Below are 18,265 nucleotides of genomic sequence, written 5' to 3' on the forward strand. Positions count from 1 at the left end.
ATTAGAGAAATGCAAATCAAAACTACATTGAGATACCACCTCACACCAGTTAGAATGGCGATCATTAAAAAATCTGGAGACAACAGATGCTGGAGAAGATGTGGAGAAAGAGGAACACTTTTACACTGTTGGTGGGAGTGTAAACTAGTTCAACCATTGTGGAAGACAGTGTGGCACTTCCTCAAGGACCTAGAAATAGAAATTAGGCCGGGAGCAGTGGCTCATGCCTATAATCCCAGCACTTTGGGAGGCCAAGGCAGATGGATCATGAGGTCAAGAGATCGAGACCATCCTGGTCAACATGGTGAAACCCTGTCTCTACTAAAAATACAAAAATTAGCTGGGCATGGTGGCGCACGCCTGTAGTCCCAGCTACTCAGGAGGCTGAGGCAGGAGAATTGATTGAACGCAGGAGGCGGAGGTTGCAGTGACCCGAGATCACACCATTGCACTCCGGCCTGGGTAACAAGAGCGAAACTCCGTCTCAAAAAAAAGAAAAAAAGAAATTCCATTTGACCCAGCAATCCCATTACTGGGTATATACCCAGAGGATTGTAAATAAGTCTATTATAAAGACACATGCACACATACGTTCATAGCAGCACTGTTTACAATAGAAAAGACCTTGAGCCAACCCAAATGTCCATCGATGGTAGACTGGACAAGGAAAATGTGGCACATATACACAATGGAATACTATGCAGCCATAAAAAACGATGAGTTTGTGTCCTTTGTAGGGACATGGATGAATCTGGAAACCATCATTCTCAGCAAGCTGACACAAGAACAGAAAATCAAACACCACATGTTCTCACTCATAGGCGGGTGTTGAACAGTGAGAACACATAGACACAGACAACGGAGTGTCACACACTGGGGTCTACTGGGGGGGGCCAAGGGAGGGACAGCCAGGGAATGGGGAGGTCAGGGAGGGATAACATGGGGAGAAATGCCAAATGTAGGTGATGCTGGGATGGAGGCAGCAAACCACATTGCCATGTGTGTACCTATGCAACAATCCTGCATGAGCTGCACATGTACCCCAGAACCTAAAGTACCACATATATACTTATACATATATATATATTTTAAACAAACTAAAAGACATTCCACATTCTTGGTTGGAACAATTCAACAACAAAGATGTTAACATACCTCATATTAATATATGGAATTGAATAATTCTATTAAAAATGACAACAAACACAAGAAATCCTAGCAATCTTCCTAAGCCAAAAAGCAAGGAAGACTCAAAGACGAATGGGATATCTACAGGACACAGAAGCAGCCTGAAGTAGATCCCACCAACCGAACTGGGGACAATTTTAACTTCAAAAATAATAATGTCTCTAACTGATTATAAATTATTCAATAAGTATCCAAGAGTCCAAAGTAACACTTAAAAAGGGAGGGTGGAGGGCACTGGGAGGAAAGAAGAAGAGCTCAAATTTTTTCCACCACAGGAGATGACTACTGCATCAATGAAACTGCTCCAGACTGAAAGAAACTAATGACTAACAGTAACTTGAGTTTGCAGGATGGCAGATAAGAAAATAAGTGACTTACTGAAATACTAAAACTCCCTCCACTTGTAAGATAAAACTGGCTGAAATTAGTCGAAATCAATACGGCCAACTGGAGTTTTCATAGATGGAGCTTGCTGACATCACAGCCTGAATTCCCACCACGTTTCATACTAACTCCTCCTGAATCTGCAAGTGACTCATGAGGGCATAAAGAGATAACTGAACCACGCTTGAGGACTTTTCAGATCTCCCTTTCCTTCCACCAATCACCTACCGATCCCAGAATCCACTCTCTAAACCTTTTCTAATAAAATTACTGCCTTAAGGCCACCATGAGGAGACAGATTTGAGCTGTACTCCCATCTCCTTGTCAGTGGACTGGCCATACAAAGCTTTTCTTTTCTCAAAAACCTGGTGTCACAGTATTGGTTTCTAGCACATCAGGCAGCAAGCCCCTTTTGCTCTGTAACATCAATTTCTTCATCTGAAAATTGGCAGTTAAAAGGAAAGAATTAAGCATTGTCTCTGCCTTTATAGAAGTTCACCCAGCTGATAAGAGGAAGTTCTTTACAAAAGCTTACTTAATAAATATAGAAATAGTGACATAATTAGAAAATCAACAATTTTAAACAAAATATTTGATTTAGGCAAAGATCATTAATAGATGTCAAGTCCACTAGGTTAAAGACTTTGGAGGACCAGGATATTTGGAAAATAACACTTTTAATAATGAAGCTATCCAGTGGTCACTATCTTAACCAGATGATAAACTTGGCATTACTAATAGTAGGACAACCTGATACTACATACTTCTCAATATAGTGCAAAATGAAGTACATAACTTACCTTTTAAAATATTTTTTTAACAGAAATGTTAACTTTGACTCTAAGCAAGTCCTTACATAAAACTCCAAGTTTACATGCTACAAAAGAATGAAACCTGAAACCCAAAAGAAATAATCAGATAAGTCAGAATGGGGAATTCTACACTCCCTCTTTTTTCCTGCTTGGCCTAAGACCCCTCCCTTCCACTGTCAGCCCCAGCCTCTGTCCTGACTTTGGTAGGCATGGCAAACACTGATGCAGTACATAGAAGAGAAAGCCTGGTTTCTCTTTACTCTCATCCTGGATAGGAGTGGCATGGGCACTGCTGGCAAATTTACCACATTCCTTTGAGAAAGAAGAGAAGTCTCAGGAAAGGAGCGTGCTTGGAAAAATAATAAGGAAGCATCAGTAGAGATTCCAGTGGTGGCACTGAGAGTGACGGTGATGAAGGAGACAGAGCCAGAGCTGAAGAGCCTCAATCCAGTGAGGACTTTCACAAGCCCCAGGATGACACAGGGGTCTGGTAGGATACTGGTGCCAAAAGATTATAAAGTGACCAGGGAGGACAATTCCTACCTCAGACATAAAAATTAGTTTCCTTATCTCAACCTTTAATTTCTTAATGAAATAGTCAATTAATTTCACCTTTTTTGGTGAAGAGATTGCGAAATGTGCCACACAAGTAGAAAACCCCACCGCTGTGCAGATCTACATGGAGTTGGTAGCCGTGCAGTCCATACTCAGGGCTGTCATCCAAAAAGGGGCTATGTGGAGGCAGTTCATAGGGGCTGAAAAGAAAACAAAAGAAGCATACAAACTTGTCAACACCAGGGATAAAATTCCTGGTTTGAAAATACTTTTTAAAAAATTAGCATCCATATCAAAGCACTACCTCCTACAAATGAAATGCCATAGGATTCCCTATAATCTTCAATACCGTAAACTTAAAAGACTGCTTAATGTTCTTTTACCAACTTCCGTAAAAACAGGCAATGATGTGAGTTCCATAGGCAGCCACAGCCCAGTACGGGTGTACGTGCTTCTGCAGCCGACCCCAGGGCGGCTGCACTACAAAGGCCACTCTGCCCCTAGCGTTGTTCTCCGTGTCCAGGGCACAGAAGTGCTCAGCAGGAAAAGGCACTGAACACCGATCTGCAGGGCAGACACCCAGGCAGACCCAAAGCCAAGACAAGCAAAGCTTTATTCAACAAGAAAAAATGACTACATAAAGTGACAAACTCAAAAATACTCAGGAACTTTTCAGGTAATAATAAAAAAAAAAAAAAATGAGTCAGGAAGAGTCTAAGTCTAAGTCCACAGGAAAATAGTGAAATGGGAAGCCTGTGCCCTACCTAAAGACACTCAAATTCATTAAGAAATACTGTCCAGACCAGAAAGAATCATCCGCAGGCCAGAGTTAGCCCAGGGGCCATGAGTCTACATGCCTTGCAAGATGTAAAAATTCACATAACAGCAAAACCTGAAGGACAGTAGTGGCATCTTGAAGCAATGAAATAACATCCTACCAGGTATAAATTCCTTAAACCAAAATAGATGAAGCAAATATGAACTTGTGAATAATCCACCTATTTTAGCAACAGCTAAGTAATTATGCCTGTTGGTCTGCGTTTACTGATTAAAAACAGAGTATCTCTGCAGCTATTCTCAGGATAGTAAGACAGCATCAACTTCTAATACTTTCCTGCATTAAAAATTCAACACACCCACATATAAATACATACATAGTGGCCGAGCCTAATGTGCTCCTCTCCACAAGGTGATGGAAATGAAGATTTGCCATAACAAAAGCCAGTTCTTCCTCCTTCTGAAAAATTAATTGAGAAGAATACATATTTCAACCAAAATGTTTTAATTTTTCACAAGGTCGTTGTGAAGATCACAGTACATTCATCTTGCAGATAGATGCAGTTTCTTACAACCATAAGATCACCACAGTGCTAATGCATTATTACTGTCAATACATTATTACTATCTAATAAGACTTATACTTCATATTGATAGTAGGACCACAATTCACCCCAACATGCAGAGCACACAGGACCAAAAGAACTCACAACCTAGAGCTTGCAAAATATCAAAAGATATATATATATAATGGTTGTGAAAATATGCATTGTTAGTTCCAGGCTGTTTCAAACTCTTTTCAAAGACCTTCACAGATACCAGATTAATTCCACAAATACTGAACCTTACTGACACAATGTTCCTCTTGCAAGTAATTGCTTGATTTGACAAATGTGGTAGGAATGATTAGATTCAAGTTCTTCACTTGTCCATCAGGTCGAATAGCAGAAAATGTGACTATTTGGGAACTGACCTCCATTTCTCCCCAGATTCACAGTTGACACTGATGGGCATAGGTAACCCCAAATGGCAAATCTGAAGGTGTCATCCTCCAGTAGGTAGGCAGAGGACAACTGAAGCCACCAGAGTGTTCACAACTCTGCACCCAACACAGCTGGATGCATGTGAGTCATGAAAGACAGAGCAGGCAACTGTGGCCTCACCCACAAGCCACCTTCACACAGAAAGGAGAGGAGGGAAAGAAAAACTGATGCCCACAGTCAGCTGAGGAAAGGAAAAGGGACAAGAGGATGGTGTTGTCTGAAGCTGGGGTCTTAATTTTATCTAGTCATTGTACATTCATGCATATTACCATCTCAGAATCAGATTTGTCAATGGCTATCTTAAAATATCAGCCTGACCTGGTAAAACAAGAAACCTTATGCAGAGAGAAAAGATAACATCTTAGACACCTCATCATGAAGAGCAGATTTCACTCAATGCCACATCTACAGGATCAGAATGTGCTTGGGAGACGACCAGGCTGAACACACAGAAAGGGTGACGTTAACCGCTACCCTCATCAAGCTACCATTGACCTTCTTCACAGAACTGGAAAAAACCACTTTAAACTTCATATGGAACCAAGAAAGAGTCCACATAGCCAAGACAATCCTAAGGAAAAAGAACAAAGCTGGAGGCATCACATACTACCTGACTTCAAAATATACTACAAGACTACTGTAATCAAAATGGCATGGTATTGGTACCAAAACAGAGATATAGACCAATGGAACAGAACAGAGGCCTTGGAAGAAACATCACACATCTACAACCATCTGATCTTCGACAAACCTGACAAAAACAATGGGGAAAGGATTCCCTGTTTAATAAATGGTGTTGGGAAAACTGGCTAGCCATTTTCAGAAAGCAGAAACTGAACCTCTTCCTTACACCCTACACTAAAATTAACTCCAGATGGAATAAAGATTTAAACATAAAACCTAACACTGTAAAAATCCTAGAAGAAAACATAGGCAAAACCATTCAGGACACAGGCACAGGCAAGGACTTCATGACTAAAACACCAAAAGCAATGGCAACAAAAGCCAAAATAGACAAATGGGATCTAATTAAGAGTTTCTGCACAGCAAAAGAAACAATCATTAGAGTGAACCGGCAACCAACAGAATGGGAAAAAGGTTTTGCAATCTACCCATCTAACAAAGGCCTAATATCCAGAAACTACAAAGAACTAAGACAAATGTACAAGAAAAAAACAAACAAACCTATTCAAAAGTGGGTGAAAGAAATGACCAGACAATTTTCAAAAGAAGACATTTATGAGGACAACAAACATATGAAAAAATGTTCAGCATCACTGGTCATCAGAGAAATGCAATCAAAACCACATTGAGATACCATCTCATGTCAGTTAGAATGGCAATCATTAAAAAATCAAGAGACAACAGATGCTGGAGAGGATGTGGAGAAATAGGAACACTTTTATACTGTTGGTGGGAGTGTAAATTAATTCAACCATTGTGGAAGACAGTGTGGCGATTCCTCAAGAATCTAGAAATAGAAATTCCATTTGACCCAGCAATCCCATTACTAGGTATATAGCCAAAGGATTATAAATCATTCTATTATAAAGACACATGCACATATATGTTCACTGCGGCACTATTTACAATAGCAAAGACCTGGAACCAACCCAAATGCCCATTGACAATAGACTAGACAGAAAATGTGGCACATATACTCCATGGAATACTACACAGCCATAAAAATAGATGAGTTCATGTTCTTTGAAGGGATATGGATGAATCTGAAAACCATCAGAATCTGAAAACCATCATTCTCAGCAAACTGACACAAGAACAGAAGACCAAATACCGCATGTTCTTGCTCATAGGCAGGTGTTGAACAAAGAGAACACATGAGCACAGGGAGGGGAACATCACACACTGGGGTCTGTTGCAGGGGGTGCTAAGGGAGGGACAGCAGGGGGTGAGGAGGTTGGGGAAGGGGAAAGGATAACATGGGGAGAAATGCCAGATATAGGTAACGGGGGAGATGGAGGTAGCAAACCACCTTGCCATTTATGTACCTATACAACAATCCTGCAAGATCTGCACATGTACCCCAAAACCTATAGTACAATAAAAAAAGAAAAAGAAAAAAAATGAAAATGTAGAGACAAAATATAGGGTCTAGGTATCTTGCAAAGAAAAAAAAAAGAAAGAAAGCGAGACGTCAGAGAAAGAGCATGAAAGGAAGAGAAAAAGGAATGTGGACTGATTGGAAGGGAGAACATCACATGACGTTAAAGGAATAACATGAAGAAAAACATGAAGGCAGGAAGTGGTTTGTTGTTTATAATAGCAGAACAGCAGAGCAGCCTCAGTGGAATAGAAAGGGCCATGTTAGCTTGAAAAAATGAAGTTGGTGAGATGGTAAATGGATTGCAGTTACTGAAAAGCCTTAAAGGATTTTACATTTCATGTCATACATAATGATAAGTAAACGTGGTATTGTGATGGGGAAATGACACAGTACATAAGGGACTCAAGTCTTACCTTCCAGAGTCCAACCAGGAGGCCAGGGTGCAGGCAGAAGATCCGAATAAGTCTGTCACAGCCAATCATGGTAGATTCAGTCAAATGACTCAGATTGTACTTTGCAATTAAAGAATGCCATCGGAGTCTTTGAATATTATGCCAAGGGAAGGAGAGAGAGAAGTGAGCTTTCCTGTCTACAGTGCTGTCAGTTCTCTTTAGTGTATCACAAATGTGTCTGAAGAGCATGTTAATGATGTGCTCAAACTAAGTGGCACGTTGGTAGGGTGGGGACACAAATGAATAAATGGCAAAATTGATACATTCAAATTTCCAACCCAGCTAGGTTTTTCTTCCCTTCCATCTTGCTCTTGCTGTCAACTCAACCTAGCCAGAAGGAAGTTGAAGGATCATGAAAGTGATGAAGTGGCAGAACTGTCTCCTGTTCTATTCCTTCCAAACCCAGCACAATACTACAATCTAAAGTAGACTCTCAATGTGTATTCCTAGTCAACTGAGTGAAACAACACAAAAGCAAAGATATATTATTTCAAGTGACATAAGAACAGGTAGTTTCAGGAGGTGGTCGCAAAGCAGCTGGGCCTTTAAAAGTTATTATCAAGGATAACTCAGAGACAGTGAAAGCCGATACATTAGAAATAAACTAAATCACCAGTGTTTTCACAAAGGAGACACTAAGCAGCATTAAACTGAAATCCCTAAGGAGCTGGGGCCACATCTCATTCAAAAGTTGGTGCCCAGCACCTCAGGCACAAGCCAGCAGGCAACAGGTACCTTAAACAAGCGAATTAAAAAGGAGACAAGCTGCAGTCCTGTTTCAAAGTGGAAGGGACTGTGAGGCATCAAAACCAAATCAGTAGCTACGACATGACCCTAGTCCCATGTTCAACTTTTCAAAAGAACTTCTTGTGCAGAGAATCACAACTGGATAAGGAGAGATGGTTGGTGAGTATGTGTGATGATATATTAAAAATAAACCCAGCATATGCAGAATACACTGGAGGAGGTAAATGCAGGGTCCTGAACCTCACTATGGAGTCAGGGAAACCTGAGCTAAAACCTTAGCTTTAATCTACAGTGACTTCATGACTATCACAGCTGGTTCTTTGTGTGTGAGATCACTAGCCTGCTCAGCAGGGACAAGAGCACAGGACACAGGGCAGGTGCTCAATAAATAGCAGTCCCTGTTGGTATCATCACTAATGTGAATACAGGAGGCTGGGTAGGCATGTGAGAAACCCTCTTCTCTCAAAATCTGGCTGTAGAGGTGTTTATTAAATAGACTCAGAAAGTGCTGAGTCCTCATGTGCTTGGCCTTACAGCCACAGACACAGAAACTAAGGCTGACGTTTCCTCAACAGTTCTCACAAATTTAGAGTGGGACAGCACCAGCTGCAGAATAGAAAATGCTGGCAAGGATGAAAATTTAGAGTCTGACTAGAAAGGTATAAATTACAGGGAAATCCAAATTACATCGATAAAGCTTTCACTGTTGTTGAGAAACTTCTCATAGAGGAAACAAAAAAGACCCAAATAAAAATCACAAAGTCTCTTCTTGGCTGTCACACAGATGCATACAAGGAGTTCTATTCCTGAATAATGAAAGCATTCACTTACAAACTTGCAATAAAAGTGCCGATCAAAACAAATTCCTAAAAAACACTTTTAGTTTTTTGGGGTTTTTCTGTATCACAGTATATCAAAGGCTGGCTGAAGTCCATTGAAATTTCACAGAAATAAATTACATCAAATGAATTTTCCCAATGAATTCTAGCATTTGACACTATGTAGTATCTATTACTTCTGACCTTCATGACAATTTCAGGGACATACTGTCTTTAACTGGGCTTTACAATTCAACATTATCCTTTTAACTGATTCTTCAGGATCATTTGAATTAATGTTAACCATTTTGTCCTAATATCTGTAAATAACATTTCATGATATGCCAAGTAACATATACTGTTTAGCAAAACTAGCACAGTTTGTGGACTTATTCTCCAAACATAATTTTGAAATGAATAAACCCTAACTACAACATTAGAAAAAGCTGGTTTCCTTTATGATATCATATGAAATTTCAAAGATTTATCCAAATAAAAGTACCATTTTTTAAAAAGGTAACTGTTTCCAAAGTATCTTCAGTAACATATTCAGGAAAAATAATTCACTTTTCATCATAACATTAAGAATATTTTTTAGATTACAATAAAACCTGGATTTGCCAGCACTAAGGGGTCTGAATACTCTTACATTCAGAACATGGAAAGGGAGCTCAGTAATCACTAAAACAATACTCAAAGAGCAGGAACCATGGAGAGGAGCCAAAACAGTCTCCAGTTACAGAGCTGCAAAAAAATAAATAAATAAAATAAAAAAAAGAAAGAAAGAAAAAAAGTGTCCGTATCCAGGGAAACCATGAAAGAACCCTGTCCCTCCATGGAGATGGCAGACACTAATGTCAGATATCACAGTATCCTCCATAGTGAGGACAAACGGGAGAGAAACCAATGGGTGGAACTGCAGCATGCAAAGATGGTAAGAAAACAACACAGTAAATATTCCTGAAAAGTCAAAGAACACTGAGACAGTGAAGGAGACAGGAGGGCAAGAAACCAACATGGAAGAAGGCAGGTATTACCTTTACATTTTCAATATATCTTACATAAAGGTATGTTAGCTTGCTCCAGAGATGAGGATGCTATGCATGCATGCCATAATCCAGCTTTTAGGAGGAAGCAATCAGTGATGAAAAAGAGAACCTGAGAGATCTGCTCAGAAAGGCAGATGCCAGCCTCCTAGTGAATATGAACTCAGTGCAAAGCCACCTGACAACAGAATAGTAAAGGGCTCACTAAGCATTACCCATGTGCTGCACACTTAGCTGTTCTATGCATATTACAGTGATACCTTTTGATTGATCTTGTTCACTGCAGTCATATATGCTAAATAGTATGCCAGTATAACAATCATCTCATTTCACAGAGGAGAGAAAGAAGACACAGAAAGAGTAAGTTACTTGCACAGGATCACGTATCTAGTAAGTTCAACAGAAGGCAGACAAAATAACTATTAATTATCACTTGGTTTCCTCATATTTAGACTATGATTAGTATACCATTTACTAAAGAAGGAAGACATCATATATTTTTCTAAGATAGTTAAAATGAAAAACCTCAAAGGTTAGCCATCAATCATACAGAAAATTTTGTTAACTAGAATATCATTCCCTACCATTAAAGACAACCAAGATATGAGGAACTTAAATTTAGACCTAATCAGAAATGTGATAAAATGTATTCTTTTCCTCTTCTACAGTGATGCAGAATGTACATTTAATATGTGATAAAATTAAAAAGTGTTGCTGGTATTTTTTAATTACAAAAGTAATGCCAAGTAATATTTATATATAAGATGCTCTCACTCAACAGTTCTGCTGATTGGTACTTACCTATGTTTGGTGGGAGTTTTATACCAGTCCATAAAAACTGGTGTCACACCACATAAATCTAAGGTTGACAATGATGCTAGGCACGGCCAATTTTTGCCATACCATGTAACAGTAACTGAGGTGTCGTTTATGGAAAGATCAACATGCTCCATGATATATTCTTTTCCACTTTTTTCTTTCAGTATAATTGCCCAGCCTAAACCAAATATTCTGGAGAGAGAAAAGAAAGATAGCAATGTCTGCCTCACTGAAAAAAAAAATGCTAAAGGCAATTTCACATATCTTCTCCAAAGCATCTAGATCCTTAAAAGCCAAAGTCAAAGTTCTCAGAACATGCCCATTACAATGTTCATTTCAACAACGGTACTCTCTTTAGACTTTTTCTCCTCACCTAACACCTCCTGAACATCCATGATCTTCCAGGTACTGGCAATATATAAATAAGACAAAAGTTCTGCCCAGAAGACACCTTGAACACTCTTACTGTACTAGAGCAGATATGTACGTTACTTCTGCTTTTCATTAAAACTTTAGTCTATTTACTAGTTATCCCTCTGTATCTGCAGGAAATTGGTTCTAGGACCCCCATGATACCAAAATCTGTTGATGTTCAAGTCCCTTATATAAATGGCATAGTATCTGCATATAACCTATACACCTCCTCCTGTATTCTTTAAATCATCTCAAGATTACTTGTAATACCTGATACAACATAAATGTTGTGCAAACTGTTATTATGTATAATGTATTGGTTTTTATTTGTATTCTTTTTTATATTGTTATTATTTCAGGTTCCTCCTCCCCCCCCCCGCCCACCCCCCCCCAAGACTTCTGATCTGCAGTTGGTTGAATCAGCAGATGCAGAAGGCTATGTGGAACAGGAAAATGCTACATACTTTATAGAGACACAAAAATACTAGAGACAGTCCCACACAATCTAAATTGTACATATGTCCTATGTACACAATACTTTGAGCTGATACCATCATTCTCTTTTGGTTATAAACAAACATTTTAGAGTACTGTCAAGTAACCACTGTGTCCGGTGTTCATGAACACACTGCGTACCTGAGGGCCTCTTTGGTCTTAACTGGAAGGCCTGTGTAAGGGTTAACAGGTTTGAGAATGTCGGCTAGTGCAGCTTTTACAGATGCTATTTGTTTTGTGATATATTCTTTCTTCCAATAACCAGCTTCTTTATCCTGAACTGACAGAAAGCTCATAGATATAGCTATCTTCTCTACTGAATTAACTTTCCAATTCGATCTTGTAGATGAAAAAGCAGTTGAGTAGATTCTGATCCAAATAAAACTGGAGGGAAAAGAGGAAATGTGTTAAATAAGAGACATTGTCACCTACCTATAGTTATATCTCAAATTAGAGATGCATAATATTTTCAAATAATCCAATTCCATGAATAGGTCAAGCTGAGTATTTACAGTTGTTCATCTGTTGAAGTGAATTGCAGTTTGAGATTTAGTGTTTTAAATTCAACACCACCAAAAACACATTTAAAAAAAAGGAAAAGCCCATTTCCCAGGGTCGGGTCTCAAGTAAATAATTCTCATGTCATTTAGGATCATCCAAACCACTGCCCTCTTACATCAGTAATGGAATAGGAAATCTATTATTTTAAAAGTAACAAAGTATATGTAGTATGATTCTTGTTTTTAAATATATACGTGCTTTTAAAAAGATCAGAAATGATATATGTATGCACACCAAAAAATTTCAACAGTGAACAACAGAACTGTACATTTTTTTGCTTTTTAATTTCAACAAGGAATATGCTTTCAGAAAGAGCAAAAAAGTGAAGTTTATTAATGGTAACAACTAAACAATAGTCAATATAAGTTTTTTGAGCACTTACTATGTGTTAAGCATTGTTTAAGCAATTTACGTATTATACATTACTCATTTATTCCTCATAAAGAAACCAGGAGGCACTGCTATTCCTGTCGCCAATGCACAGATGTTGTAACTGAGGCTCACGTGAAAAGCAGGCTGGCCGAGGTCTGTGCACTCAAGTTTATATTGAAGCTGGGATCTGAACCAGAGCTCACACTCTTATCACATGAGTTTCACTCTCTCTTCAATCACAAAGAAATGGATCAAAGAAACTGAATAAGCTCCCCAAATTCAGACAGCCATATAATAAGCCTCAATGTGGGAATTCAAACTCAGCTCTGACTCAAAGTCTGTTCCTTCCACTCATCTCTGCTAAGAGGCTGGGAGAAGCCCCACGAGCAGTGGCAGTGAGCTGGCCCAAGGACTCTTCCCTCTCAGCCAGTACTCTCCACCAGGGAAGAGAAGGAAGACACAGGAAAAACTGAGGCAGGGGTTAAAATCAATTCCTTATCTGAAAGGCAAATTTTGCATTTTAAAAATTAATGATTTGCCCATTTATGTCTCCACATTAGTACTCAGAGCAGCATGGAATGAAGCAGTCAATGGCCTGGAGGCTGCAGGGAGAAAGCGATTCCTCCACAGAGCGGTGGTCCTGAACTGCAGCAGGACCCCTGGGGATAAGCCTGGGTGCTCTGGGGAGGCAGAGCTATTTCCTTAACCATAGCAGAAAAGGACCATTTCTCAAACACATGACTTCAGAATGCTACCTCCTTGACTCAGACATTACATGAACTTCCCACCAAACACAAGCTCACATATAGTCAGACCCTGGTTGACATGTCTTTCTAGTGTGAGTTTCTTAAGTCATTTCTCACCCCGTAAAATCACTTCATGCTCAGCTTTTATATTAAAGTGTTTCTGTTTTCAATTCAGAAATTTCTGGACTTTCCTATGCAAGTGGATAGATGCAATACAATAATTAGTTGAGTACCCCTAAGTAAAGTTAAAGCTCTTTCACCAAAATCCTTTAAATAGACATTTTTAAAACTCTCTTTGCATAAAAGCTTGCTTGTGTTTTCTTCAAATTTATTTTACTCAGCAACTCACTCTATGGTAAGTGTCCTTTAGCAGGACCTTTATGGAGCCTCGAATTCCTCACATCAGCACTACCTAAACCACCATTGATACTATTTTTACATGTGCTAGCACTTACAACCTGCAAAAACAAACACTGCCACAGAGAGAGGAATCACAGCATAAATTCCACATGTATTTAGTAACAATAACCACACCTAAATATTCGTATGATGAACTATGCTCATACACAAGATCATATATTATTAACCATAAGTAAACCTAAGTAAAAACATTTTATATTGCAGATGATGCCCCTGATTTATTATAATGCACAAATGTTAAGGTTCAGATGCTTTTCACAGTCTCCAAAACCCAAACACATTTACCTCTTGATCCCCAAATGCTCCATCCTGTTAGAAGGCCTAGGCAGGTTTGAAGACAAGGGCATATTTATCTAATATGACTACCAATCAGGGGCTCAGGGAAACTTCCAACAAGTTGTTCAGAAAATGGGGCCAATGTAATGCTTAGATAAATAGTGTTTCCCAGAGTACATAGCAAATAAAACCCCCTTGCGATAAACCAGATGCCACCGCATCTGGTTATTTCCACGCAGAGGCCAGTGCTCATACAGAAGGGAGCAGCCCCCCATTGCCGGGATGGAGCACTGGGGAGCCCCCTGCCCTTCAAGCCTGTCTTCCAGTAAGTCATCAGTGTAACTCACTACACTATGTGTGCCTGCCCTCTCCTCAGAAGCAACACTTAGAATCTACTGTCAACTTTTCAAAAACACATATCAATTAATCATTCAATTATCACACATCCTTTTATGTAGTTTGACTTCATGATCAGACTTTGGCTTTAAGAGTCAGACTATGACTCTTTAGGTGCTTTAGCTATAACTAAAAAGTAGAATTCAACTTAGCACAATTTAGATAAGTCCTTCAAAAAACAAAAGAAATGTGAGTGCAATTTCATCAGAAACTCCTGTTTCCCAATGACAACTTCCAAGAAAGTGAGGAGGGCACATAAGTAATCTAATGCGAAAAGCAGCACTAGAACCATGCTCCACATCCAATTAAGGGCCCAGTTTCTTCATCATGCAGGTGAAATGGAGAGGGGAGACAGTAAAGAAACTAAGAAATATATAATTTATCAGCTTATCTGAAGTCTGAGTTCTATCCATAAATAAAGTAAGAACCCTCCAGAATGCTACAGTTTTAGACATTCAGTTGATTCCTTCCTTGAAAAATGCCTTGCTGTGCTTTCTTTTAGTGACCACCTTCATCTCTTTTTAGATCATTGTTTGAGTCTGTTTGTGTTGCTGCAAAGAAATACTTGAAGCTGGGTAATCTGTAAAGGAAAAGTTTATTTGGCTCATAGTTCTGCAGGCTGTACAAGGAGCACTACGCCAGCATCTGCTTCTGGCGAAGCCTCAGGAAGCTTCCAACTATGGCAGAAGACCAAGGGAAGCCAACTGTGCAGAGATTACAAGGCAGAGAGAGACAGAAAGAGAAGAGAGCAAGCAGGAGAAGGGAGGGAGGCCTGCCATACTCTTTTAAAACAACCAGCTCTAAAGCAACAACTACAAGGAAGGCACTAAGTCATTCAGGAGAGATCTGCTCTGGTGACCCAAAGACCTCCCAGAGACCCCACTTCCAACACTGGGGATCAAATTTCAACATGAGGCTTGGGGAAACAAATCCCAACTATGTAAATACAGCAATCACTGAGAAAGAGAAACATAAAAATTGCTCTAATTCATTTTATACTGTCAAGAAAATGATTATTTCACTCATTGATGTGTGTGTGTGTGTGTGTGCATGTATTGACACAGACAGACACATATTCTTCCATACGGGAAACATCTCCTTAAATTAAAAGAAAAATCACCCTTTCCAACCAGGGAATAGTATATGTCCTCTTGAGAGCATGAGAATGGTTGAGGACAGTTTTAATAAGATCTGAGGGCTTATTCTGAGTTCCTCACTTAAGAGGCATACACCTAACATTAAAGACAGACGAGATGAGTCATTTCAGAACTTGACTATTTGCTAGCATGACCTGGAGAATCTTTAAAATGCAGATTTCAGAGCACTAAATTGTAACCTCTAAAAATACCAACTAGGGATGTAAATTTTTTAAACTTTCCCAGGTGGTTCATATGTAGTCTTCTTAGGATGGCATTTGAGAACCACTGCACCAAATGACATTCTTGCCCACTATGTTCCAGGGTTAACTAATACAACAGCCCTCCTTCGGCCATTCTCCATCTCCTTGCCTAGTAAACAAACCCACCAGCTAAAATCTGCATTCCCTCTCATCTTGCTGATTTTCCCAGCTGACATGTAGGTTCTATGTGGGAATGATACTTGTCTGATCTTTTGAAGCTAAATGAGAGAGGGGCCTAAAAAGCCAAGATGTTCTGTTATAGGCCACAAAATCCTCACTGAAAATCAGGAGGATTCCACCATCTCTCCCTCCAAGATATAATTCTGAGATGCAGACTACAATTATAGTGACAAACAGAAGGAGGGGTTTGTTCCCCTTTGTTCCTAGACACCCCTGCAAGCGCAGGTGAGCACAGGTGAAACCCTCTCTTCTGGCTCCCTGCTTCCAAGGATACAGCCTCCAGGAGAGGACAGTCTTGGCTTCTCTCTGTCCATTTCACTTTCCCCACAGAGTAAGTTAACCTGATTGGCATGTTTGGGAGGAGGAGCTAAATACACCTAACTTAGCCTCTTCCTTTTCTTTCTTTAGAATCTACTTGGCCATCAGCAGAGGGCACTCATTCTACTCTGCAAACAGAGGGCCAGGGTCAAAGCCAGCAGGTCCCTGTACGTGCTGCTTGAGACTCTGTGATTAGAGCTAATCCTGGGGGGAACACAGCCAAGTCCTCCTGGCAACAGGCCTGAAGCCACATTCTCCAACAGCTACAGCAATGACAAGTTTGATCTTTTTGGTCCATGCAGAGTACATCCCTTTAAAAGCATATAAATGCAAATATTTGAAAATTTCATAGTAAAGCATTCAATATTTTCACTTGTGTGTAAAAATACGCTTGAATTCTCTTAAATTTTTTAAAATGGTTAAAAAGTTCCTATTAGTTTTCCTGACTTCCATCAAACTGTCATCAAAACATAACAGAGACCTGGATTTCTGCTTACTTGTCATTGGCTAGATGATAAAAGCGCCTGCTCACACATCCAGTACACAGCAGGCTCACAGCATCCAAGTAGGAAAATATCTTCAGCAAGATTTCTGAAGGCATTCTGCAAAAAGGGAAAAAATAAATAAATCACCAGAGTGGACCAGGGCTTAATCTACAGATCACCCAGAAAATAACTGGCTGCTCATCTGCAAAAAGGCCATAAACAGACCACTCCTGTACAAGAGGCAAACTGTACCCTCATCTTCAATTATTTTCTTTATTGAAATTTTCTGGTTATTCTAATTCTCATGACATAAACCATAAATAGAGCCAAGGGGTGGAAGAGCTAACTTCCTCAGCATTTTAAACATGTTCACACACTGTGAATCAACAGGCAGGATTTCAGTGTGCCCCATGAAACTACGTATTTATTATTATTATTTTTGCACAGAAAGAGTCTTCCTCTGTTACTCAGGCTAGAATGAAGTGGCATGATCAGGGCTCACTGTAGCCTAGAACTCCTAGGTTCAAGCCATTCTCCCGCCTCAGCCTCCACAGCAGCTGGGACTACAGGAGCATGCCCGCTTGGCTCATTTTTTGTGGTGTTTCACCATGTTGCCCGCCAAAACTGGCCTAAACTACACGTTTCTTTATTGAGATAAAAAGACAATCAGAGAACATATTCTTAGCTATTAATAAGAAAAACACAAAATCCCTTTCCCTAAAAAAGTAAGTAAAATGGGAAATATCAGCTAATTCGCATCTCACCCACACCAAATCCAGGTACCACTTTCTGAACACCCTCAGGCTTTTGACTGCTTCCTCTGGGGCTTCAATGAGACACTAAGGGCCATAAATTTTTCTGAAGTGTCTGTTTCATTTATATGTCTAAATATGATATTGAGACGTGGTCTCAATATTCCACCTATTTCTATGATCTCAGAATTCTACAAAACACAGTAAGAATCTGAAAGTGACTAGGAAGTATCACTAGTGTCAAGAAGTCAGGAGTGGGCCTATATAAATCTTCAGCAAAAGGATAAGTAACAAGAGAGCTATCACAGATTGTATCAAGTGCTGGGGGGAGGGGGGAGTTCTAGGGAACTCCCCCCTCCAATTTAAAAGGGCTTGCCCATACTCTCTACTCGTGATTGTTATGATTTTAAATTTGTTTATTTTTCAAGAGAATCAGGTTACTGCGTGTTTCATAGGAAAATAATCAGTCCAAAAATTTTGATAGTACTGAGAAGAAATAAAGTAGATCCTCAGGAAAAAGACAGTTAACGCCATGCCTATTGGATATGTATCACCATGTAAGTGTCCCCACCACTTAAAGCTCTAGCTATAGTTAGCCAGAGACTTTCTGAGAGTTTAAACAAAAGCTTTGTTTAAGCATTAATTAAATCAATCCCCCAAATAAAACCCCTCCCATTCAGAGCCAATAAATTAGATACTTTCAATGAGAAAAAGTCTCTAATGGTAGAGACACCAAAGTTGCAAG

General features: G+C 39.5%; 1 protein-coding gene across 2 annotated transcripts in view; it reads right to left on the reverse strand.

The window, feature by feature from the left end:
• Positions 1-18,265, reverse strand: part of FBXO15 (F-box protein 15) — a 77,531-nt gene that overhangs the window by 48,232 nt on the left and 11,034 nt on the right. For both annotated transcript variants that reach the window (XM_017527537.2, XM_037738139.1), the window contains 6 exons: positions 16,781-16,885; positions 11,757-11,999; positions 10,689-10,898; positions 7,238-7,364; positions 4,094-4,176; positions 2,997-3,139 (listed from right to left, as the gene is read on the reverse strand). In XM_017527537.2, coding sequence (XP_017383026.1) covers positions 2,997-3,139; positions 4,094-4,176; positions 7,238-7,364; positions 10,689-10,898; positions 11,757-11,999; positions 16,781-16,885 — 911 coding nt within the window. The remainder of the gene's footprint in view (positions 1-2,996; positions 3,140-4,093; positions 4,177-7,237; positions 7,365-10,688; positions 10,899-11,756; positions 12,000-16,780; positions 16,886-18,265) is intronic.

The sequence above is a fragment of the Cebus imitator genome, unplaced genomic scaffold (genome assembly GCF_001604975.1).
Source record: "Cebus imitator isolate Cc_AM_T3 unplaced genomic scaffold, Cebus_imitator-1.0 Scaffold49, whole genome shotgun sequence".
Taxonomy (NCBI): domain Eukaryota; kingdom Metazoa; phylum Chordata; class Mammalia; order Primates; family Cebidae; genus Cebus; species Cebus imitator.